The 25,918-nt window shown below is 48.3% G+C and overlaps 1 protein-coding gene across 2 annotated transcripts in view; it reads right to left on the bottom strand.

Annotated features, from left to right (window-relative positions):
* Window positions 1–22,822, bottom strand: part of IGSF9 (immunoglobulin superfamily member 9) — a 91,835-nt gene extending 69,013 nt beyond the window's left edge. For both annotated transcript variants that reach the window (XM_063947004.1, XM_063947005.1), the window contains exons 1-3: window positions 22,486–22,822; window positions 16,375–16,746; window positions 13,593–13,784 (exon numbers count right to left, since the gene is read on the bottom strand). In XM_063947004.1, the coding sequence (XP_063803074.1) occupies window positions 13,593–13,784; window positions 16,375–16,447 (265 nt within the window). In that variant the 5' untranslated portion in view covers window positions 16,448–16,746; window positions 22,486–22,822. The remainder of the gene's footprint in view (window positions 1–13,592; window positions 13,785–16,374; window positions 16,747–22,485) is intronic.
* Window positions 22,823–25,918: the final 3,096 nt, after the last annotated feature.

Here is a 25,918-nt window from a genome sequence, read left to right as displayed (position 1 = left end):
CATATAAATAAAGGATAATAATAATAATAATAGGTTATGCGGAAGGGTAGGCTTTGATGGAAAGGTGGGTTTTCAGTGCCCGTTTGAAGCTTTTTCAAGGTCGGGGAGAGTACAATAGAGTGGTGTGTACACACGGTGAGATCCCTGCTATGTTCGATTTTGACTATGCGATTTCCCTTGAACTCCCCCAGAGCCCAGATAGCACAGATAGGACAGATTTTGACTATCTGTACTTGAGATTTCGTCTATGTACGATTTTGACTAAGTGACAATTTTTACTATACTTTGTATTAGATAGTACACTAGATAGTCAAGATTGATTTGCCTGCACAGTCTATCTAGCCTTACGATACCGACCCCACGGGAGCGCGCATCGGGATCCAATCTGTATCGCAAGCTGCCTAGCACCATGAGATATGCACTAACTTTTCTTAAGATTTTGACTATATAGTCAAAGTCTTACAGATTTATCTCACCGTGTGTACACACCCTAATAAGAGAGCGCATTCCAGTGAAGAGGGCAGCACGGGTGAAGTCTTGGATTTGTGCATGGAATGCAGTGACCAGGGTAGAGGAGAGATGACGATCATTGGCTAACCGGAGAGGGCAGGAGTGAGTATGTAGAGAGAGGAGGTTGGAGATGTAGGGAGCAGTGGAGTTGGAGAGGTTCTTATATGTGAGGGTGAGGAGCTTGAAGAAGACTCTGTAGGGGTTTGGGAAACAGGGCAGGTTTTGGAGAAGGGAGTGGCAGATGAGGAATGGCTGAGGGGAAGATGAGACTAGCTGCAGGATTGAGAAGAGATTAGAGGGGTGTGAGATGGGAACGTGGGAGACCAGTGAGGAGAAGGTTGCAATAGTTGAGCCGAAAAATGACCAGTGAGTGGATGATAAGTTTGGTCACATTCTGGGAGAGGAGCGGCCGGATGCGAGTGATGCTGCAGTGTCAGCTGGAGCTGACAGGATTGAGCCAGAGATTGGACGTGGGGGGCAAAGAAGAGGGAGGAGTCAATGGTGACACCCAAGCAGCGGAGTTAGGGAACAGGGGAGATTATGGTGTTGTCAGCAATGATAGAGATATTGAGGGGAGGGGGAGATGATTGGTTAGTACTTTATCTCTCCTTTATCTCTCTCCAAGCTTTGATAAATCTCCCCCATAGATTGAAAGCTCCTCCACTGGGGACAGGGACTGATGTGGGTGACTAAATATTATCTGTACAGCGCTGCGGAATAAGTGTGCGCTATATAAGTATCTGTCAATAATAATAAAAATAACGCACATTTAAAGTCGAGTTTCTGGAGGTGCCCTGTGGTTTCGCAGCGGCATCTCCCAAATGAACTAATATAGACACCGACACGTATATTATCATGTGACATCTGAATGCATTGTAGTGGTGTGCAGAGGGTTAATAGCCTGCCTGGACCCTTTTGGGTTATACTCCTTGCTGCAGACCCCACCCCACACCCAGCAGAAGCACCTCATGAATATTTGGGTACCCCAGTGATAACCGGCTGTGAATCTAATTGGCTGTGCGCCTTTCTGGCGAGAGGGAGCGCCGCTCGGCTCCTGTGAAACGCTCTGCTTCTGGGTTTAATATGATGGATGTATATTTAGCTGCCGGATATAAAGACTTAGCGCCTCCTCTGATGTCAAAACCCCTCCATTAACTTCCATTCATGATTTTTCTTTTTCTTTTTTTTTAGGAACATTATTGTTGTCTAAGTAACGAGCCATCCTGCTTAGCAACCGACATTGAAAGGATCACACAAAGGAGGATTCTGGGTAAAGCAAGGAGGGGCGCATAATTGCTCGGTGTGTGTCAAATGCCCTCCTATATTCTGCACTTGGCAGGGGGATTCACTGACACAAGTCCTATCCTGATGAAGACTGAGTGAGCAGTATAGTACAGGGGAGTGAGAAGGAGTCTGTACCTGTAAGGAACTGGGCGCAGGAACAGGGTTATTCTTAGAGATTACAGGTAATCGGGAAGCAGAGGGTTAAACGGAATCCAGTTTTGGGGGGTCTATTTATGAAAAGGCAAAAAAAGAAGTCAATTACCACTAACACATACCTAATACAAGTACTGCTGCAGCGCGTAAGACAACGCAATTGCCACACACACACACTATTGATTATATAATAATAACAACAACAACAATAATAATAATAATAATAATGTTTTAGAGTGTAAGCTCATTTGGCCAAGGCTATGGTAACCTGTCATGTTACCCATCCATGCATTGGTCCCCTCCATTTTAGCGGCACAGTACCACATTTTTGGGCACAGTCTCACCGCCCCACCAGCAGCGTTCCACGGTGGGGAAAGTTTGGAAGGGCACAATCTCATCTGCTGCCCTGCATGGTCATGAGAGCCTGAGGCTGGGGGCAGCCCAGCAGCAGCAATGTAGTAATGCTAACCACAACGCAAACCAAGCTCAGATCATGAAATCAGGATTCAGATTATGGTGGTCGGTTACAAAGCATTTTGCAGAACTGGAGATTGTTCCAAGATGACTGCTCATTACAACGTGTCACTTATACCCTTTTCACACCAAAGTAATAACCTGGGTTATTGCCGGGGCAACCCAGGTCCAGGTTTGGTGTGAAAGAGTCTACCCCGGCTGTGTTACCTGGGAATCTAGCAGTGGAAGCTACCAGGGAAGAACCCAGCACCGACCCGGATAGCCTGAGGTGTGAAGGGTGACGACCCAGGAATATCCCTGATCATCACCCATGTGTGACAAAGGCCCATCTTCAACTTGTGCACTGTGTACCGGGTCCGAGCAGAGCTTAAGCCGGGATTTTATGTGTGAAAGGAGTACTACACAGCAAACATGGGCCCCTCTCAGCACTGGGCCCCATAGCAGCTACACTCCCTGCACCTATGGTAGCTACACCCTGTATATAACACATGTAACTGTGACAAGGAAGGTGGCCCCTCTCAGCTCTGGGCCCCATAGCAGCTGCACTCCCTGCACCTATGGTAGCTACGCCCCTGTATATAACACGCGTAACTGTGACAGGGAAGGTGACCCCTCTCAGCACTGGGCCCCATAGCAGCTACACTCCCTGCACCTATGGTAGCTACACCCTGTATATAACACATGTAACTGTGACAGGGAAGGTGGTCTCTCACAGCTCTGGGCCCCATAGCAGCTGCACTTCCTGCACCTATGGTAAATGCAAAATCATGCACTTGGGTCTCAAAAACCCAAAGTCTAAATATAGTATCAAGGGTACTATAATGGAAACTACTGAGGAGGAAAGGGATTTAGGAGTCACTATTTCAAGTGACTTGAAGGCAGGAAAGCAATGCAACAAAGCAATGAGAAAGGCAAGTCAGATGCTTGGTTGCATAGGAAGAGGAATCAGTAGCAGGAAAAGAGAAGTAATAATGCCACTGTATAGGTCATTGGTGCGGCCTCATCTGGAATACTGTGTCCAGTTCTGGAGACCATATCTCCAGAAGGATATAAATACATTAGAGAGTGTACAAAGAAGGGCAACTAAAATGGTGCATGGCCTACATTACAAAACATACCCGGAAAGGCTAAAAGATCTTAACATGTATAGTTTGGAGGAGAGAAGGGAAAGGGGGGACATGATAGAAACTTTCAAATATATCAAGGGTCTTAACAAAGTTCAGGAGGGAAACATTCTTCAAAGGAAAAGAAGTATTAGAACTCGAGGACATACACTGAGACTGGAGGGGGGGAGGTTCAGGGGAAATTTAAGGAAAAATTACTTCACAGAAAGGGTAGTGGATAAGTGGAATAGCCTCCCATCAGAGGTGGTAGAGGCTAAGACTGTAGAGCAATTTAAACATGCTTGGGACAGGCATATGAATATCCTTACAAATAATTAAGGTCAAAAAAGGGTTGAGATTGCCTAAAGGATAAAATAAAAAAGGGGCAGACTAGATGGGCCAAGTGGTTCTTATCTGCCGTCACATTCTATGTTTCTATGTTTCTATAACACATGTAACTGTGTCAGGGAAGGTGGCCCCTCTCAGCTCTGGGCCCCATAGCAGCTGCTCTCCCTGCACCTATGGTAGCTACAGCCTGTATATAACACATGTAACTGTGACAGGGAAGGTGGCCCCTCTCAGCTCTGGGCCCCATAGCAGCTGCTCTCCCTGCAACTATGGTAGCTACGCCCTTGTATGTAACACATGTAACTGTGACAGGGAAGGTGGCCCCACTCAGCTCTGGGCCCCATAGCAGCTGCACTCCCTGCACCTATGGTAGCTACACCCTGTATATAACACATGTAACTGTGACAGGGAAGGTGGCCCTCTCAGCTCTGGGCCCCATAGCAGCTACACTCCCTGCACCTATGGTAGCTACACCCTGTATATAACACATGTAACTGTGACAGGGAAGGTGGCCCCTCTCAGCTCTGGGCCTCATAGCAGCTGCACTCCCTGCACCTATGGTCGCTACACCCTGTATATAACACATGTAACTGTGAAAGGGAAGGTGGCCTCTCTCAGCTCTGGCCCCATAGCAGCTGCACTCCCTGCACCTATGGTAGCTACACCCTGTATATAACACATGTAACTGTGACAGGGAAGGTGGCCCCTCTCAGCTCTGGGCCCCATAGCAGCTGCACTCCCTCCACCTATGGTAGCTACGCCCCTGTATATAACACATGTAACTGTGACAGGGAAGGTGGCCCCTCTCAGCTCTGGGCCCCATAGCAGCTGCTCTCCCTGCACCTATGGTAGCTACAGCCTGTATATAACACATGTAACTGTGACAGGGAAGGTGGCCCCTCTCAGCTCTGGCCCCATAGCAGCTACACTCCCTGCACCTATGGTAGCTACACCCTGTATATAACACATGTAACTGTGACAGGGAAGGTGGCCCCTCTCAGCTCTGGGTCCCCACAGCAGCTGCACATAGCAGCTGCACTCCCTGCACCTATGGTAGCTACACCCTATATATAACACATGTAAATGTGACAGGGAAGGTGGCCCCTCTCAGCTCTGGCACCCTAGCAGCTGCACTCCCTGCACCTATGGTAGTTACACCCCTGTATATAACATATGTAACTGTGACAGGGAAGGTGGCTCCTCTCAGCTCTGGGCCCCATAGCAGCTGCACTCCCTGCACCTATGGTAGCTACACCCTGTATATAACACAAGTAATTGTGACAGGGAAGGTGGCCCCTCTCAGCTCTGGGCCCCATAGCAGCTGCACTCCCTGCACCTATGGTCGCTACACCCTGTATATAACACATGTAACTGTGACAGGGAAGGTGACCCCTCTCAGCTCTGGACCCCATAGCAGCTGCACTGCCTGCACCTATGGTAGCTACACCCTGTATATAACACATGTAACTGTGACAGGGAAGGTGACCCCTCTCAGCTCTGGACCCCATAGCAGCTGCACTGCCTGCACCTATGGTAACTACACACTGTATACAACACATGTAACTGTGACAGGGAAGGTGGCCCCTCTCAGCTCTGGGCCCCATAGCAGCTGCACTCCCTGCACCTATGGTAGCTACACCCTGTATATAACACATGTAACTGTGACAGGGAAGGTGACCCCTCTCAGCTCTGTGGCCCATAGCAGCTGCACTCCCTGCACCTATGGTAGCTACACCCTGTATATAACACATGTCAGGGAAGGTGGCCCTTCTCAGCTCTGGCTCCATAGCAGCTGCACTCCATGCACCTATGGCGGCTACAGCCTGTATATAACACATGTAACTGTGACAGGGAAGGTGGCCCCTCTCAGCTCTGGGCCCCATAGCAGCTGCACTGCCTGCACCTATTGTAATTACGCCCCTGGATGTTACTTCCTTAGGTCGGTCCCTTTAAAATATTCCCATTTTTCAGTACTGACCAACCGTACAATGTAATCCCCCCTTTTCTGCATGCCAGGTGTTATTCTTACTGGCCAGGTCCTATTATCTGGATCACGTCTGACGTACCCAGATCAATAGACTCACCAAGGTATGTTACCGCTTCTAATGAAAAATGTCATCCTACTGATAAAGTGTAAGCTCTTCGAGACAGTGAGGGTGTGTACAACGCTACATACCGGTGAATATGCGCAGATTATTTTGTGCACGCAATGTCGGAGCACCCTCGCCCGATTTCTGTCTAACTCAGACCCAATATCTCCCTTATAATGCTTTAATGTTGCTTTCATTTATTTCGCCTCTTCCTTTACACCAGAGGTTCTCAAACTCGGTCCTCAGGACCCCACACACTGCATGTTTTGCAGGTCTCATCACAGAATCACAAGTGAAATAATTAGCTCCACCTGCGGACCTTTTAAAATGTGTCAGTGAGTAATTAATACACCTGTGCACCTGCTGGGTTACCTGCAAAACATGCACTGTGTGGGCCCCCGAGGACCGAGTTTGAGAACCTCTGCTTTACACTATTAGATTGCAAGCTCTTCGTGAGAGCAGCCACTCTCTCCCATTACTGACATGCTCAGTAGGATGGCACCTACGGAAGATATATACCCTAAGCTGGGAATGACCAGTCAATCAGCTCCTCACTGTCACGTTGTGGGCTGGGTTTGAGAAATGACAATTAGGGGCTGATTGGTTGGTTCTTTATGGCTCAGTAGCCGGATGAGAGGTCGACAGTGTCTAGATTGACAGTTAATAGGCCGACACCATATGGTCAACAGGTACAAAATGTCTACACATTATACCACACCCTCATCTCTCTTCACTTTATCTTTCTCCAATGGCTTTTAGTGTATCTGCCCCATAATGTTTCCGCCACACAATACCAGCGTCCGCCGTCTTATGACAAGGCTTTAAGGTATTTTTTTGGGGGGGCCTGGAACAATACAAGTCCATTTCAGATGAGATCTTATAGAGGTCACCTTCAGGCGACTTTGTCAGTTTCTGCCTGCCCCCTAGCCATGTTTTCTACTTATATCCTCCTATGTCTGTGCTTTCTCCCCTAGCCCTTTATATCATCCAGGCAAAGTTACCTATTTTTACTATTCCCGGATGCTGCACATCTTTGTCATAACCAGCGGCATCTAAATTAAATAACTTTGCCTGGATGATAGATGTCTTGTGGTGAAAAGCACAGAAATGATACAGATTGGAGACAAAAGTGCCTAGAACATCTGAAACATCGCACACTCTGGCGCAGGTTCACTTCCATGTATTGCCACATACTTTGCACACGTGAAGCCCCTGCAGCACCAGGGAGAGAATGTAGGAAGGGACGGGGTGTCCCCAGTGCACAGTTTATTACTCTGGCTAATGACAGAGTCCAATCTCTCACCCATTTTATAGCTCGCTAACAAAGAAAAAGAGTATTTATTGGAGGTAGTAAAATGCTAGCCCGCCCTGGACAGAGGAAGCTGTTCTCTATGACAGGAACACTGTGTGCCGTACTACAGCGACACAGGCCAGTGCTGCTACTAGTAATTACCTCAGATGTCCAGACCGCCATAAAGAGCATATACTCCAATACAATAATAGCCAAGGTTCATCTCCACCAAATGCTGCTTGGTAATGTAAACTAGAATATTATATCGCACAAAAAAGTCGTCAATGTAGAGTTTTCACGGTGATAAATGGAAAAACGTCAACACTTGCGAAGTCAGTAAGACGTCAGGAAATATCTAAACACAGGAGCTTGCAATCTAATATCGTAGCAGTTCAAAGGAGCTTACACTCTACTGCTTGCCTATACACTGTTGACGCTGCTATTATGCGGGCTGATAAACCAGAGGTATAATGTACAGTACGTATCTATGCAGAAGAGCTTACAATCAAGAGATATAAGTCCTACTAGGACTCTACTCAACGTATATTAGGCTTCTGCGAAAACCGTCCGACCCTAACCCTAAAGAGCCGTTGTGCTAGAGGTAACTAACACGCGAGTCAGCAGCTGCTCTTCCTGGCAGGGCATGCTTAGATTTGTAGTGCCACAACAGTCAGAGCGCCAAAGGATACTAATAACTGTAGGACATGTAGCGGTCTAGATTACTGTAGAGCTATCCTATATTTGTGTCATTTCCCTGCAGACTGCCTGTTAGCTAGAAAATGGCTACAGATCTGATAAAAACATTTAAAAAAAATTATTTAATAGAAGAAAAAAAAACTCCAAACACTTTGGAAAATTTGGGAACTGGCACGAGGCAGGCTCCCTGAATACCACACTCAACGGCTCCCCTCTCCTTACTCCAGCGAGTACGCACAATGCAGAGCCATGCAGGCGCTCAGTGATTTGAGACTTTGTAAAATGCGAGCGCACCCCTAACCTCCCCTCCCTCCGAGCCCAGCCCCAAACACGCTTGGACCCCTCCTCTACCGTCCACCTGGTAACCACGGAGACGGAAATTTAAATCTGAGCATTTGGACAATGCCAGGCTAGGCCGCAGAGCCTCCCTCTATCCCCCCCCCCCCCCTCCCTACTCTCCCATTGTAACTGTGAGATGCTCCGCTTGTCAGACAGAGCAATCCATTCTTTTCCCGGCACTGAAGATAAACAAGCTGTTGCTAGAGGAGCCGGGTTTTATATGAAATAGACACGGACGGAGCTGATCGCAGCGTCTCCGGGTGACGCCGAGGAGATTTCTTGTCCAATCACAGAACCGTCTCCTGAATCCTTTGTTTCTGCTCTTTCATTTTGCTTTAAAATTACACCCAAAAAAAACAGGATCGAGTTTCACCTCAGATGCAGAGAAACGACCAGTCCCAGCAGATTTTTGGATGGAAGGGCATGCTGGTACTTCTAGTTCCATAGCAGCCGGAAAGCCGCAGTAAAATTCTGGAGACGAAAAAAAAAACTGGCTTCTACCTGGGCTGCGGATCTTTTCTTCCTTTTACGATACTATGCTATTTCTTCAGTCTATTTATTTAACACAACCTTTGACCTATTGCCTCACGTTTCATACTCTGCATTAATCTCGATATCGAAACATCTTACCGGGAGGCACATCACATGGCTTACTTGTATAAAATCTATATTTTATTGCTTAAATAATGTGCTTAAATAACTATAAATCAATATAACAACAATTTATCAACATTTCCAAAGTGATTGCTAAAAAAACAATTGAGTTTGACGGATTATTTAATTGCCCCCTTCAGAAGAAACAGTAAAACGCAAACCACAATCTACGGCTCAATAGCTAGTGAACTGGGTCAAAGAGTTACACTAGCTAAGTATGTGTCCTTTTAAACCTGCAGTGACACGCGCCCTACATTTGAATTCAACAACCAATATAAAGCAGTTGTTACCTAGGAGACTGCAAGCCAGTTGCACAGGAGCCCATTCTGAGTAATGCAACAGGGAGTTAAATGTTCTCTAGTGCCTTTATACAGCACATGAAAGAGGATATGCTATTCCTACAGTGCTGGCGAGAGTGACATCGCGATTGACCATCGTACGCATACCACCACAGCAGCACAGCTGGGAAATAGAGGACAGGAGACTCATACAAAGCCCTGTATATGTGATCTATGGCCTTCCGTATAGTAGCTGGGACAATACACCTGCTGAGTGCGGAGAAAGATCACAGAGCAGATGGGGGAGGGGTGCTTACGTTATAATGAGGGGTCTTCAGTCCCTTTCCTGTCTATGGTCTTTGTCACACAGTAAGCTGCTTGAGAACTGCATAGTGATGTCTCCTTAACCACAGGTTAGCCCACAGGTGGCCAGCCTATAGATGGAACTTATTTATATTTGGGGGATTGGGTAACAAAATACGCTCTTTACGGTGTATTAATATGACTCGTTTCCACAGAATATTAGCAATGCCGCTCTCTGTCAGGTGGTGGGCTAGTACTATCCCCCAACAATGGTCTCTGAGGGTACTAACTACCACTGCGGACAGGATGCAGCCAATTACGTCGACTGTTATCGCCTCTTAACACACGCCCCTCCATATACATGTATACAGGCCGCGTATCACTGAGGTGAATACAATATAACAAATAAATGGTGTATTTAAACCTCATTATGGACCCAATGTTCACGGATTTGAGGGAATTTTTGCTACTGCGTGCGACACACACCAGGCGGTATTACAGCATCACAGCGGGCGTCTCAGTCCTTGCCCAGCCAGACGCACGCTTGTACACTGGGGGAAAGGGCTGATACTCCCATTAGCACATAGTCGCAGATGCGGATATGACATTAAAGCAGTGGTAGCAGCGTGCGACGCAGGATGAGCCGCTAGTTAGGTTCCGCCATGTTCTCTCTCAACCCCCTGCAGCATGTCAGCAGACAGGAGCTCCTCTAACAGAGCAGACACAGAATGACTGACAGCTTGGCAGCCGTGCTTTGGGCAGATTGGTGGATTCGTACACAGGGGGCGGGCCAGTGTATGAGGGCGCTGTTTGCACCCACTAATCTGGGTGTCCTTGGCAGGTATTCAGATAAGATACCCCTTGTGTTTGTGTCACATGACTTATTGTGTATCGGTCAGCGCTGGCGACACACCTGCGTAACACGCATGATCTCATTCAGGCCTGCTCCGTCACCTCAGGAATGACTTCTCCATGAGGTGGACTTGACGGATGATCATTGTTTCGTCTAATGATTTCTCAGAGTGTAGATTTACAATTTCCCACAGCAGCGCGGAGGGTAAATTGGGCCGTTACCCTCCCCTATGTGCTCCCCTGGCCACCTGGCTGCTGCCGAATGCTGAACAATGCAAAGATAATCTCACTGACACAAACGCTCTGAGTTTAAATCCTCCACCATACGTCTCTCACGTTCCCCACCCCGGGGCCCGAGGCTACACACTTGTTATGGAGCGACCGTTGGGTGCCCCTCCCTTGAAACTGAAATAAAAGGATTCTTTGTTCCGGCAGAAGACAATGAGTGCCGTCCCTGGAGAATAGGAGCCTTGCTCGTCTCTGGTGACAGGTCTACTACACTCAGTCATCAGCGTCACCCATCTCTGGGGCCTACCCAACAGAAGTCAGGATAGGAGACTCATGCATCCATCTCTGCCGTGCTCACCCGCCGGGTAACACTATGGCCCTCATTCCGAGTTGTTCGCTCGCTAGCCGATTTTCGCAGCAGTGCACACGCTGAGCCGCCACCCTCTGGGAGTGAATCTTAGCTTAGCTGAATTGCGAACGAAGTATTCGCAATATTGCGAAAAGATTTTACTTTGCAGTTTCTGAGTAGCTCGAGACTTACTCTTCCAGTGCGATCAGTTCAGTGCTTGTCGTTCCTGGTTTGACGTCACAAACACACCCAGCGTTCGCCCAGACACTCCTCCGTTTCTCCAGCCACTCCCGCGTTTTTCCCAGAAACGGCAGCGTTTTTTCACACACTCCCATAAAATGGCCAGTTTCCGCCCAGAAACACCCACTTCCTGTCAATCACATTACGATCACCAGAACGAAGAAAAAACCTCGTAATGCTGTGAGTAAAATACCACACTTCTTAGCAAATTTACTTGGCGCAGCCGCAGTGCGAACATTGGCCCTCATTCCGAGTTGTTCGCTCGTTCTTTTCCTTCGCATTGGTGCGATTTTCCGCTAACTGCGCATGCGCAATGTCCGCAGTGCGACTGCGCCAAGTAAATTTGCTATGAAGTTAGGTATTTTACTCACAGCATTACGAGGTTTTTTCTTCGTTCTGGTGATCGTAATGTGATTGACAGGAAGTGGGTGTTTCTGGGCGGAAACAGGCCGTTTTATGGGTGTGTGCGCAAAAAACGCTACCGTTTCTGGGAAAAACGCGGGAGTGGCTGGAGAAACGGAGGAGTGTCTGGGCGAACGCTGGGTGTGTTTGTGACGTCAAACCAGGAACGACAAGCACTGAACTGATCGCACTGGAAGAGTAAGTCTGAAGCTACTCAGAAACTGCAAAGTAAAATCTTTTCGCAATATTGCGAATACTTCGTTCGCAATTCAGCTAAGCTAAGATTCACTCCCAGAGGGCGGCGGCTTAGCGTGTGCACTGCTGCGAAAATTGGCTAGCAAGCGAACAACTCGGAATGAGGGCCTAAACTAATTACACTTCTTAGCGTGTACTAATCCCAGGACACGTGGTTCCCAGTCAGGTGGTCAGAGTGGTTTTATTATGAAATCCAATGTACGCGTGGGAATCCTGGCTCCACATGAATGCACACAATCTCGTTAGTCTCTGAGCAGCAGAGCTATATGTGACTTACAGACCCTCCCAGAACAGAGCCATCAAACGCAAAACGTATGTTGTGCTATTCGCAAGCACGTATGTAAACGTATGCCGGCCGTGGCGTAACTCAAGAGAACTCACAGCATGCGATTCTGAGAGACTGCCTACCAGCCAACAGTACAACCATAATACAGATTATTGTACAGAACAGCAGTGACTTTAGGAGCCTATTGCTATGAGCCAATCACATCGCAGGAGCACTGTCCAGCGGCCATTTTGCAACCTGACAGGAAATATACATTAGCAAAATACAGGAAACAGTGGCACCTCCAAGGCCCTTCATTGGTTCAATCCACAACATGGCCGACACCTTGCGTAGACTTGCAGTGCGCTTTAAAACAACCCTTTGTCGGCTGAGTAGGACAATCCCAGACAAGCATACGCATTTATCTTCCTATCACAAACATTTGATTTCAGTATCTGAACACATGACATCATTTCAACTTTGTTATATTGTACTTCACTCCAACTAGATTGTAAGCTCCTGCAAGCGAGGCCCTCTGGAGGACGTGCACTGGCCCCTACCTCTGAATGGATCAGATCATGCGCAGCGTTACTGTACAGCGCTACTGAGCGCACTGCGATATATAAACCGTAACGATCCGTCCGGCGCCGGCCCAGCGGAATTGCTGATAAGCGGTTTGCAAGTGCAATTTTTGGCAAATATGTGTGACGTAGCCATCGCTGTCTGGTCTCTCCGCAGCAACCACCCGCTCACAGAGTTTAAGCCCCTTTCCCTCCTCCTGCCATCTGCGGCAGAGCGTGATTAATGCAGCCTGACACCCCACGACCTTGGGCTGAGACATGTGCCAAACCACAAGGCGTCTTAAGTACCCTGGGCGAATTTCTTCCCCTTAACCTTTCAACTGCCAGGATATCCAGGCACCCCACAAAATTACAGAGGGGGGGGGGGGGGTACCAAGAGCTGACACTCGGTTTGGTGAGGGTGGAACATGTGACCTGGTTTTGCACTAATTGCAGAACAAATATTGACAGTCAGCAAGTCCCTACTCAGATTAGATGCCATAAAAAGCCTTCTAAGATCCTTGCATCTAGTAGCACGCCCCGGCCAGTCATTATCCTCCATTGACCTGTTACAGACCTGACTCCGCCATCCCACCTCTACTTTACAGACTCACTGAGGCATCACTTCCTCATTCCCCAAACCACCTGCCCCTCCTGCCGGACTGGACCAGGCTCTCTTTATATTACAACAGGTAGCAAACAAGCGGCTTTGTGTCTGGCTCTGTAATCCTATCCCCGAGCTCTGGTGACAGATAGAGATCTGCGGCATTGCTGAGGATCAGTCATAATCACCCATGCTACGGTTACCATACACATATATGCCGCAACGCACATTGGTGAGGGAGTACAGACATAAATCAAACGCAACAGGTCAACACGGCCATTCCTGGTGGGATGGCGAACGCACCCAGCGCTTACCGAGGTACTGCGGGTCCACGCGGGGGGAGTAGAGGCCGAATTTGATAAAGATGGGGAGGATGAAGCCAAAGCGCACCCACTCGATGACATAGAGGGGAGGGCGCCCCGTGTCCTGGTGGAGAATGCTGCACCCCAGCACCGCACTCTCTCCTGCGCGGCCAACCACAGTCTGAGCGTCGGATCGGACGGCACCTGTGAGACAAGAAAATATATTTTATTTGATGTTTAGATAGATAAGAGATAGACACACAAGGCCTGATTTAGATGTGGATGCGGTGCTGAGGTTTGCGCAGTTGAGCAATTTTGTTTGTACTGCGCACGTGCCGCGATTTATCAGCAACGGTGGACGCAGTGAGGTTGTATTTGCAATGGAGTGACAGGTAATAAGCGTTTGGGGGAGGTGACGGGAGGTGGCTACAAAAATGCAAGCGTGTTGCAACCGTCGTCTGGGCGTGTCAGAACCAGCGACTGAATTCGGAAGCAGTTGGAAAGGATCCGGCGGCTTACTTGCAAAGGATCGATGGCGCGTCTTTGTACGCAAGCAGCGGGTCAGACACAGAGTCAGGTGGGAGTCTCTGAACAAATCCCTGTGGAGACCCCATTAGCATATATTTTCGCAGATCCGCTGCGTGTGCGATGGCAGTAGACACGGAATGTGTATGATAATAAATGAATTGAGCTACTTGCATTTTATATAGCAAATGCATACTGTAAGACAGACCGTCTGAGTCTAGACAGTGTTAATAATAAATACATTTATACAGGTTGAGTATCCCTTATCCAAAATGCTTGGGACAAGAGGTATTTTGGATATGGGATTTTTCCGTATTTTGGAATAATTGCATACCATAATGAGATATCATGGTGATGGGACCTAAATCTAAGCACAGAATGCATTTATGTTACATATACACCTTATACACACAGCCTGAAGGTCATTTTAGCCAATATTTTTTATAACTTTGTGCATTAAACAAAGTGTGTCTACATTCACACAATTCATTCATGTTTCATTTACACCTTATACACACAGCCTAAAGGTCATTTAATACAATAATTTTAATAACTTTGTGTATTAAGCAAAGTTTGTGTACATTGAGCCATCAAAAAACAAAGGTTTCACTATCTCACTCTCACTCAAAAAAGTGGCCACCGCTAGGACAGACGAGGGAGAAATTGGTGTGCGTGCATGGTACAAGGCAAGCAAAATTTGCCCCCTCCCCCACCAAAAAAAGTAATTTCTACCTCAGCTCGTCAACACTTTATAAAAGAAATGAGATTCTAATGAAAACCAAGTAGACTGTAATTCTAATAACGTCACTTTGTTGGCATTCATTAAATTATAATGTAAATTAAGCCCGTTAAAGAGAATATATTCTATTAGTAATATAATGACAATACCAGTGAATGAACATTTTATATCAGGGTTCCCCAAACTCGGTCCACAGGGCACCCTGACAGTGCAGGTCTTAAGGATATCCATGGTTGTGCACAGACGGTATAATCAAAGTGACTAAGGGGGATGCAGTAAATATCCCGAAGGACGGGATCCCGACAGTCGATATACCGCCGCCGGAATCCCGAAGGATGTCAGAAGCCCGGCGTCTAAATCCTGATCGTTCTTTCAGCGGGATGCGGTTGCGTCCGAGGGGATAGGTTTAGGCGATAAGGGTTAGGGTGCAGAGTCGAAAAGGTTTGGGGACGGGAAAGGGGGGTTAGGCATTAGAAGGGGGTAAGGGTTAGGGTGCAGAGTGGAAAAGGTTTGGGACCGGGGAAGGGGGGTTAGGGTTATGCACTTAGAAGCGGAGGTTAGGGTTAGGCACCAAGCAAGGAGAGTTAGGTTTAGGCATCGGGGAAGGGAGGGATAGGGTTAGGCACCACCAGTGAGGGTTGGGTTTAGGCACTCACAGGGGAGGGTTAGGGTTAGGATAGGGGGCAGGGGAGGGTTAGGGTTAGTATAGGGGTAGGGGAGGGTTAGGATAGGGGGTAGGGGAGGGTTAGGGTACTTTCCAGAGCTGTCTGGATTCTGATGGTTGGGATGACGCTCATCCCATCCATCGGGAAATCATACTGAATCCGACTGAGGTACTAGTTAAGTCACCTGTGCTTAAGCATGGATATCCTTAAAACCTGGCCAGCCAGGGTGCTTTGTGGGCTGAGTTTGGGAAACCCTGTTTTATGTAGCTGTAGTGGAGACATTTTTATGGACACGTCATTGCTATCATACTAAACGGCCCCAGAAAGTGTAAATATGAATGATAAAGAGGACTGGAAATAGGGAAACGGAAGCATGGCTGCCCTGAACTCTACACGGAGTAGGAACATACGGTGATACGTTAGGAGCCTGGCTTTTCTCTAGCCGAGGGGCAAGTGTCTGACTCTAAGAACTTACTGACAGCTGGAGGCCATAGAAGTGTAGTAATATACAGGGAACAGAAGGCGTATCTATGTCAGCAAGGTGTAGTCAGGATGGAGGAGGCGTACAGGTGTCAGGGTATTGTTATAAGCAGCAGGACAGGTTTTACTCATATACAGTAGGTGATTATGAAGATGCACTGGGGGAGACTACTCAAACCAAGAGGACCAGCGCTGCCCATAGCTTTCAGCTCATTTGTCTAGTACATTGTATAAAATGCTAGCTAGATTCTGATTGGTCAAACCCTCCGCTGGTCCTCTTTAGGTTTAAAACATCTACCCCTTAGTAATTTATTTTTTTGCATATGTCAAATTACAAATTGACCCCATCCCCACCCCCACTCTACCCCCTGAAAAACCAACTCACCTTCAACGCAGCAAAACAATAGGCTGACAGTCCAGAAAGCCCAATGCATAGCACAGACCTGCCAGCCGAGCATAGGAAGCCAGCAAGGAGAGATACACCTGTCCTTTCATGCAGCATCAGGAGAGACCCTACCCGGACCTCCAGTCTGTCAGAGACGCCCGCTGGCAACCACAGCCCAGGGGCAGAGGGGTGTCAGTCAGCCCCCAGCCGGCCTGGATTCCCAGAACCGGCGTCAGCTGAACTTTCTCTTGTGTAGTAATATCCAGCGGAACTTGTCCAGGGGAAGAATGTCAGCTCCTCTGCCAACTAAATCCGCCTCTGCCGTTTTTAATGGTGGGCCCGTCCCGGGTTGCAGAGCGTCGCTTCACAGACCTGTAATAGAGAAGTGGGTGAGCGCAGGGCAATAACTGATCAGAAAGACAGGAGAGAGCGAGAGAGAGAGAGAATTACGCTTCCCCTGATCTCTGAGGTAATATTTGTTCAGTGACCACACCTACACCCGTACTGTCCACTGGTAGTATACACTGTACACTGGGGGGGGGGCAGAGCAAACAGCCGCGGCTCAAATTCCTGAGGCACTACCACAATGCGACAGGCGACGACCCTTGTCCTGCAAGGTTGTCCTGCAACCTACATACATATATCCATAGCAACCTTGGTTCAGGGAGAAAAAGTTGGACAATTTTTAGACCAAAACACCTATTGTACTTAGGAAGTCTATCAGCGTGCCAACGCAAATTTAGCGTTGGTGGTGGATCCGTCTTTGCGTGAAGTGGGCGTATTGGGGGCGGGAACTGGTCAGCGATAAGGCGATCTCACTAAGCTGTTCTGTCTTGTAGGCGTGTAGCTTGAGATTCGTGTTATTCTGAGGAGTACACATGGGGAAGGAAAGTCTGTAACCTATGGATATCTCGCACCTAGAATGGCGCAGATACGAACAATGGCAGAAGCGGCTGCGCACGGGGCGGAGCGACTTCCTCGCTTGAAGCCCCTACAGACCCTTGCACTGGCCCTACAGAAACTGGCATTAGCATGAGGTAGTAAATCGAGGTTCCATATATGGACACTTTCCTCATACTCCTTCTTTTTGAGGGACATTAAGTGAACCCATTGATCGGCCTTTGTAAGAGGGGGTTGGTGGTTACCGCAATGCGATACTTTTTTACGTGGACCGACTTGCTCAGACACATACAGGCATTATCGCATAAGGTTAGCCCAGCCAACCGGGGAATTAACCATTACCGCTTCGCCAAGCTAGTATCGCTCAGGTGCCTCGGCGGCCAGCTTTTAATTAGAAATTGTAGCGATCTATCGCGGGATTAGTGAATGAGCCCCATCGCCAGCTATTTATAAACAGACCGCTATGTCCTGCTGGAGATCTGGCGTTCAGAACCAAACGATACAATACATATTTCCTCCGTACCCGTTACAGGGTGCTAGTTAAGAAGAGGTTAATGTAACTTTATTTCAGACATTAATTTACAGGCATCGCCGTCATCTGACCACACTTCCTTTCACGGCGTTTAGTACTGAATAGTTTTGCGCTGCAGCAAAAGGCTAATGGATTAAAATAATATTCCAGAGGCATGTGATCCAGCCCTTTCATACGTATCCAAAAATCCAAGAAGCTCAGACGAACGTATAAAAGTGGAATTTCTTCGTCATCTCGACGACATTTTTTCCAGTCAATCATTATGTTCCAGACCTGCCTCCAGCTGACTTGAGAGGCTCTCGGCACGGTGACAGACAGACCTCACTGCCCAGAGTTTTCAAAATCAAGATAAAATAAAGTATTCTGACACCGAGCCTCAGAATTCCAGAGAAGGTAACAGGGGGCTCGCTGTGTCAGCCTCACGGATCCGCACATTGTGTTTATTCTCACGCTGGAATCACGAAATAGGGGATACATTTACAAAAAGGGAAAAAAGTTTGTTTTTCTTGGAGAGCGGCTCGGAAAAAAAACGGGTACTTTGTATTTCTTGCCATATTGGACTAACACTTAATATTCCCGATGACATTTCAAACAGGCCTTTCGGTGGGTTTGGCGCAGCTTCTCTACATGTGTCTGGCAATGGAAGACAGATGTCTTGGAATAAGAAGACGTCTTGAGATCATAGCTAGGTTCCGCCATTATCTGCAATCTGTAGCAACTTACAGTGCGCTTAATATCCACAGACGTTCAATGGAAACTGTTTAATGTACTATTAAAAAAAAAAACTTTAAAAGATAAAAACTTCCCAGGCCCCATAGTGAAGTGGATGAGGCCTTGACGACTCGATTCGTGTCATCATGCCCAGCGCAAACCACGTTATTTCGGAGGGGCAACATAATTCATACTACATCATCAAGGCCACCACCTTCTGCATGATATTGCGAAACGCGTTGTCGGGTTCCCCACTGCACTTGCCCCTTGGACCTCCCAAAGCCTTGGGTTTCCTCCTGTACTTTTAATGGATTTGACGCATTCCGTTTTTGTGTACAAGCGCGTTTCTTGGGGCATTTAAACCAACAAATGTAACAAAAACACTCAAACACAGGTAATATAAGGTAACTTCCCAGGTCGTGTCTCTTTCTAGTGAAGTGGACGAGGCCTTGATGACTCGATTCGGGTCATCATGCCCAGCGCAAATCACGTTATTTTGCAGTGGCAAGATAATGCATGCCGCATCATCAAAGCCACCAACTGCTGCATGATGACGCGAAACGCGTTGTCAGGTTCACCACTGCACGCCGCATGCATGCCGCCTCATCAAGGCCACCAACTGCTGCATGATGACGCGAAACGCGTTGTCAGGTTCCCCACTGCACTCCCAAAGTCTTGGGCCTCATCATGTACTTTCAATGGATTTAACGCATTCCGCTTTTGTGGACAAGCGCGTTTCTTGGGGCAGTTAAACCAATGTAAAAAAAAAACACTCAAACACAGAAAAACTACCCATGTAACGAAGACAGTCTGGTGCCCTGCCCACGAAATGCCTGCCCCCACTGGTTGCCAGCAATGGCTAGTCTTGACGTGCTCGGTGCAGCGGCTTGTAAGTCTCGGGACAGGCGCCAGTTCCTGACGTCCTGAAGGACAAAGCGCAGGCGGAAAAGCCGATCAGACCTTGACGAGGATTGAAAGACTTCCAATATCTTTTTGGGACAGCTTAACATGACACGTGTGAAAGGTCTGAGCCAAATAGGACGGCACAAGGCGTAGCAGCATGGCGGATGGTGCGACACTTATAAACAAAATCATCACCAAACGTTTTGCTGGCGGACAATGAGGAAAAGATCAACGTGAACATAAAACCATCTTTATACTGGCTCATAAACTTTTTCCGTGCATAGTTATGTCAGAATAGAACTTCTCGTTTTGCCTCACTTTCTCCGTTTTCACCATAAATAAGGCGCTGCGAGAAAATGTAGCAGTTACGTCTCCGAATGACGTCAATTAATGTTTTATAAAGCCACACACCCTGAGTGACATCATAAAAACTATACTAGATCTCACACTAGCTACAACCCTGACGACCTCCCATAACCGACACTAATACCCTAATTAATTTTAAAGTACAGTATATATATATTTTGCAACTATGTATATACTGGGCACTCCTAGCTCATGATCATGGTGCAGAAAAGCGTCCTTTCTCGACGGCTGGGAATCCCTGTTTGATAATGAATGAAACGTCATCAAATGCAATATTTGAAAGATTTGCAAACCAAAGAGACTGAAGAACAATCACTAACATTGCATTGTAGGAACAAAATTGGCTACTGGCACGTGGCATCCAATCAGATTCTTGCTTTCGCTGCCTACATTACTCAGGGCAGATCCAATGCGATTGCTGATTGGTTGCACTTAAATGCAGCGTTAGCGAATGAGCCCTATTTGGTATGGGGGTATAATATTTAAAAATGACAGATTTTACCCACAATACTGTTCTCACACTGCATGAGGGAAGATTACAAGTGACATTACAGATATTCTCCCACTTTATAAAGAGGCACCAGGTTTTCTGCACTCCCCGGAGTGAGGCGGATTCCAACGTTCCTGCTTAACTTTTTATTTTTCAATTGAAATTCCTCACTAAGGGCCAGAGTCAATTACACGTGAGCTGCAGGCCCATAACGGGCAAATAGGGTGACTGAAAACGAGCGAGACAAATATCCCGGGAAGCCACCGAAGCTGCTCGCGGCCAATTGCGTCTGCCCCTAAAAATATTCACATTACTAATACTAATAATGTGGAGAGAGATAAAGTACCAGCTAATCAGCTCCTAACTGTCATGTTTCAAACACAGCCTGTGGCATGGCATTTAGGAGCTGATTGGCTGATACTTTATCTCTCTCCGAGTTTTGATACATCTGCCCCGACTCCTTCCTAACGTCTCTCCTGCCACAGTGGGCGGCTCTCTGATCCTCAATAGGGCCGCCCAGTACACCTGACCCTTAACCTCAATAATTCACTAAAACAATGCATGTAATGAAGGAGACACCTGTCTGCAAGGACACGTCACATAACAAATCTGACAAAGGAGGAGGAGGAGGGGGCCCGGGGGCCACACGCTGAAGTTCCCATGGGTAGCACTAGTCATACACATACTGTATCTATAGGTGCCCAAGACCAGGAATCATCCTATGTGGTAGCAAATTATGTTTTCTTAATAATTAGTATATAGCCGAGGGTCAGAGAGAGGGGACAGGGGGCACCTGATATTGGGACATGTCAGAGGCTGCAATGGGTGCATGCAAACAGGTTAAGTTTATGCAAATCCAATATTATAAGATAGATAGATAGATAGATAGATAGATAGATAGATAGATAGATAGATAGATAGATAGATAGATAGATAGATAGATAGATAGATAGATATGAGATAGACACAGACAGACGATAGATAGACATTAGATAGATAGATAGATAGATAGATAGATAGATAGATAGATAGATAGATAGATAGATAGATAGACATTAGATAGATAGATAGATAGATAGATAGATAGATAGATAGATAGATAGATAGATAGATAGATAGATGAGATTCAGTAAGGACCATGGTGGGCACTGAGGGTGGGTTAGGGGGGGCCCAATGCCAGTGCCATACAGAGCATGTATCACATACAGGTATAATTAACCCCCTGGTCGCCTGGCCTGTCCCCCCATTCCGGGCTATATGGGGTTACACAGGGAGGCTGTGGCCACAGAAGCCCCCCACCATCAGGAGAGGGACCCCCCTCCCCCCAGTCCACCGACCCTTGCCCCGTTCCCCCGCACCCCGATACACAGCAGCAGCAGCGGCAGGCGTGCAGGGAGGCCCGGGCTTCATCTGTCGCACCCACCGGAGGCCCGTCCCCAGCACCTGATACACCGTATCCCCGCCAGCGCCGGGCGCCCCGATCCCTACCGCGATGCTGGGGCCCCCCCGACCCCCACACCTACCCCCGGGGCATCCAGGGCCCAGCATAGCGGCCCGTGCGCTGTGACCACCCCCCCTACCATTGTCTGTTCCTGCACCCCCCAGCTCCACTGTACCCCCCTGCCCACCATCCCCGTGCCATGCAGCGCCCCCCACACTCACACTGCTGCCCCTCCATCTGTGACCTTGGGACCAGATCCCGCCGGTGCACTAGATTGCTAGCTCTTCAGCCCACTGCTCCCCTCTCTTCTGCATCTCCCGCTTCCCGGCTTACCCATGCAGTGAGGGTGGGCAGTGACAGGGGGCACGGAATGGACATGGCAGGTGCCCACACCCAGGTGTTACAGGGGTTATACCCAGTGCATGCCAGGCTAGCCCAGAGGGGCACGGTGCAAAGTTAGTAGAAGGAGGGGATGGGGTGTAACTATGGCTGCAGCACCCCTAGACTGCCAGGGTAGCTCCTGTGCCCACCCCCTATGCCACCACAGGACTACAGTGCACATGCACCAAGGGGGGCTCTGAGTTGGGGGGGGGGGGTTGGTACCCAATGGGTGGCAGCAAGGTGAAAGCCACTGGCAGATGGCACACAGCAGGTGCCCACACACCAATGCTTGCCAGTGCCCAGCAGACCACCCCTCTATTCCCATGCCAGCAGCATGTGCCCATCCTTCCCCTTCTCAGCTGGTGCATTGGGTGGCAAGGGGCTTACCTGGAGGAGTCCTGGAAGATCCACCATGGATGAGCAGATCACCTAGGAGGGGTGATGGTAAGGGAGGGCATGCAGCTGGACCACCCTGGTGCCCTCTGGTCACATCCACCAAGTGACTGTTAGCAATGTGTGCTGGCTGTGAGGCTGGGCACACTGGTGGCACTGCTCCTATAGGTGCAGGGGTGGGTTTGGGGATGGCACACACCCCAGTAGCTGCTTGCAGGAGAGATGCCACATGCAGCTCCTCACCCCTCTGAGAGCAGGAGGTAAGGCTGCTGCTAATGCTCTGTCTCTCTCCTCCTCCTCTCTGCTGCTGCTGCTGCTGCTGCTGCTGAACTCCCTGCCAGCCTGCAACTTGCAAACATAATAGTGGGAGGGCCCCATGATGCTCCAAGGGCCACCCACTCTTTCAATCAAGCGCCCCTTGTTTCCACAGCAACAACCAATGGAGGCCCCAGGCTGCCTGATCAGCCCCCTCTGCCTTCCACCCATCACAGGGGCAGCAGCTGCAGCTAATGGGCTCAGTGCCTCCCTGTGCATGCCGGGAAATGTAGTCCTGTGGCCAGATCACAGAGATGCCTGCTGTGCTGGCTCCCCCTTGTGGCCGCTTAATACTCTGCACCCTTACCGCACTCTCCATCTACCCTTGCCTCGGTATCCGGTCTCTAGGTCGACCACACTTAGGGGTCGACAGTCATTAGGTCAACCACTATTAATCGACATTCATTAGGTCAACATGGTCTTTAGGTCGACGGGGTCACTATGTCGACATGGTAGAAAACAACACCAGCATATTTTCTTTTAAATCATGTGGCCCTAAAGACCGTGTCGACCTATTTCAGGCGACGACCTAGTCACTGTCAACCAATAGTAGTCGACCTAATGCCTGTCGACCTACGTGTGGTCGACCCTATGATCCACACCCCCTTGGCTCGGATACATACTACTGTATACATGTATATACCTACGTTTGTATGTGTATATATATATATATATATATATATTATACACACACACACACACACACACACACACACACACACACACACACACACACACACAGTGCCTTGCTAGAGTATTCACCCCCTTTACATTTTTCATGTTTTGTTGCCTCACAACCTGGAAATAAAATGGATTGTTTGAAGGTTTGCATCATTTCATTCACAGAACATGGCTACAGCTTTGAGGATGTTTTTTTTTTTTTTTTTTGTGAAGCAAACAACAAATAGGACAAAATAACAGCAAACTTCAGCGTGCATAACTATTCACAACCCTAAAGTCAGTACTTTGTAGAACCAGCTATTGCTGCAATTACAGCTGCAAGTGGCTTTGGATAAGTCTCTAGGAGCTTGCCACATCTTGCCACTGGGATTTTTGGCCATTCATCAAGGCAAAACTGCTCCAGCTCCTCCATGTTGGATGGTTTCCGCATGTGAACAGCAATCTTCAAGTCTGACCACAGATTCGCAATTGGATTGAGATCTGGGCTTTGACTAGGCCATTCCAACACATTTAAATGTTTCCCCTTAAACCACTCGAGTGTTGCTTTAGCAGTATTCTTCAGGTCATTGTCCTGTTGGAAGGTGAACCTCCGTCCCAGGGGTATATTTACTAAGATGGGAGTTCTATTTAAGATGGGATGTTGCCCATAGCAACCAATCAGATTCCAGGTATTATCTTCTAGAAGGTGCTATATAAATGAGAAGTAGAATCCGATTGGTTGCTATGGGCGACATCCCATCTTAAATAGAACTCCCATCTTAGTAAATTTACCCCCCAGTCTCAAATCACAGGCAGACTGAAACTGGTTTTGCTCAAGAATATCCCTGTATTTAGCACCATCCATCTTTCCCTCGACTCGAAACAGTTTCCCAGTCCCTGCTGCTGAAAAACATCCCTGAAGCATGATGCTGCCACCACCATGTTTCACTGTGGGGATGGTGTTCTTGGGGTGATGGGATGTGTTGGGTTTGCGCCAGACATAGCGTTTTCCTTGGTGGCCGAAAAGTTCAATTTTAGTCTCATCTGACCAGAGCACCTTCCTCCATACATTTGGGGAGTCGTCCACATACCTTTTGGCAAACTCAAAACGTGCCTTCTTATTTTTAACACTAAGTAAGGCTTTTTTCTGGCCACTCTTCTATAAAGCCCAGCTCTATGGAGTGTACGGCTTATTGTGGTCACATGCGCAGATACACCAGTCTCTGCTGTGGGTCTCTGCAGGTGCTTCAGGGTTACCTTTGGTCTCTGTGCTGCCTCTCTGATTAATGCCCTTCTTGCCCGGTCTGTGAGTTTTGGTGGCCGGCCCTCTCTTGGCAGGTTGTTGTGGTACCATGTTCTTTCCATTTGAAGATTATGGATTTGATGGTCAGTAGCGGATCTTGCCACGGGCAAGCAGGACTTTTGCCTGGGGCGCCGCCTTCGGGAGGGCGCCGGCGCCATCCGGAGGGCGCCGCACCATGGCAAGATCCGCTACTGATGTGCCCCCCGCTGCCCGCTGTGTCCCGCTGCCGCTGCCCGCTGTGTCCCGCTGTGAAGGGAACTAGACGCATAGAGTCTAGTTTCCCTTCGTGGAGAGGACCTTTACTGTGCGGTGCACGATGACATCATCGCGCACCGCACAGCATTTCAGCGGCGCTACTCTACTGTACAGGTGGCGTAACTGGCCATGCCCCCTGTATGAAGCCACGCCCCTATTTCCCGCCAGGGGCGCAAAAAGGGCTAGAACCGTCCCTGTTGATGGTGCTCCAGGGGATCATCAAAGATTTGGATATTTATTTATAAGCCAACCCTGACTTGTACTTCTCAACAACTTTGTTCCTGACTTGTTTGGAGAGCTCCTTGGTCTTCATGGTGTGATGCCTCTTGCATAAGGTCCATACACACGGAGCGTTATAGCTGAGCGATTTTGACTATATAGTCAAAAACGCTCAGAAAGTTAGTGCATATCGCCCTGTGTGTACACAGCCAGCGATAGCGATGCGCGTCCCCGCTAGGTCGCCATCCCTGCTAAAAATAGACTGTGCAGGCAAGTAAATTTTGGCTAGGTCGCTGGAAAAGAAAATGAGTTAGCCAAAATCGCCCATAGCCAAAATCGCTGGTAAAGGTAGTCAGAATCCCCTACTGAGAGTTTAAAGGGAAACGCTCAGTCAAAATCTCTCATAGTTAAAATCTCTCCGTGTGTATGCACCCTAAGGGGTGTATTCAATACCTGTCGGAACCTGCCGTCTTGTCGGGAAGACGGCAGTTTCCGACAGGTTTAGGTCGGAAGGGGTTCCGACCTATTCAATGCGGCTCCGTTTTTTCCCGACAAGTCGGGAAATCCGACTCGTCGGATTGCACGTGGATCGGCAGAATAGCCGCCGATCCGTGTGCTTCTGTCGGAATGGGGACCAAATCCCACAGGTTTTGGTCCCGTTTTCGACAATGTCAA

Source organism: Pseudophryne corroboree, chromosome 12 (genome assembly GCF_028390025.1).
Source record: "Pseudophryne corroboree isolate aPseCor3 chromosome 12, aPseCor3.hap2, whole genome shotgun sequence".
Classification (NCBI taxonomy): domain Eukaryota; kingdom Metazoa; phylum Chordata; class Amphibia; order Anura; family Myobatrachidae; genus Pseudophryne; species Pseudophryne corroboree.
This window is presented reverse-complemented; position numbering and strand designations above follow the sequence as displayed.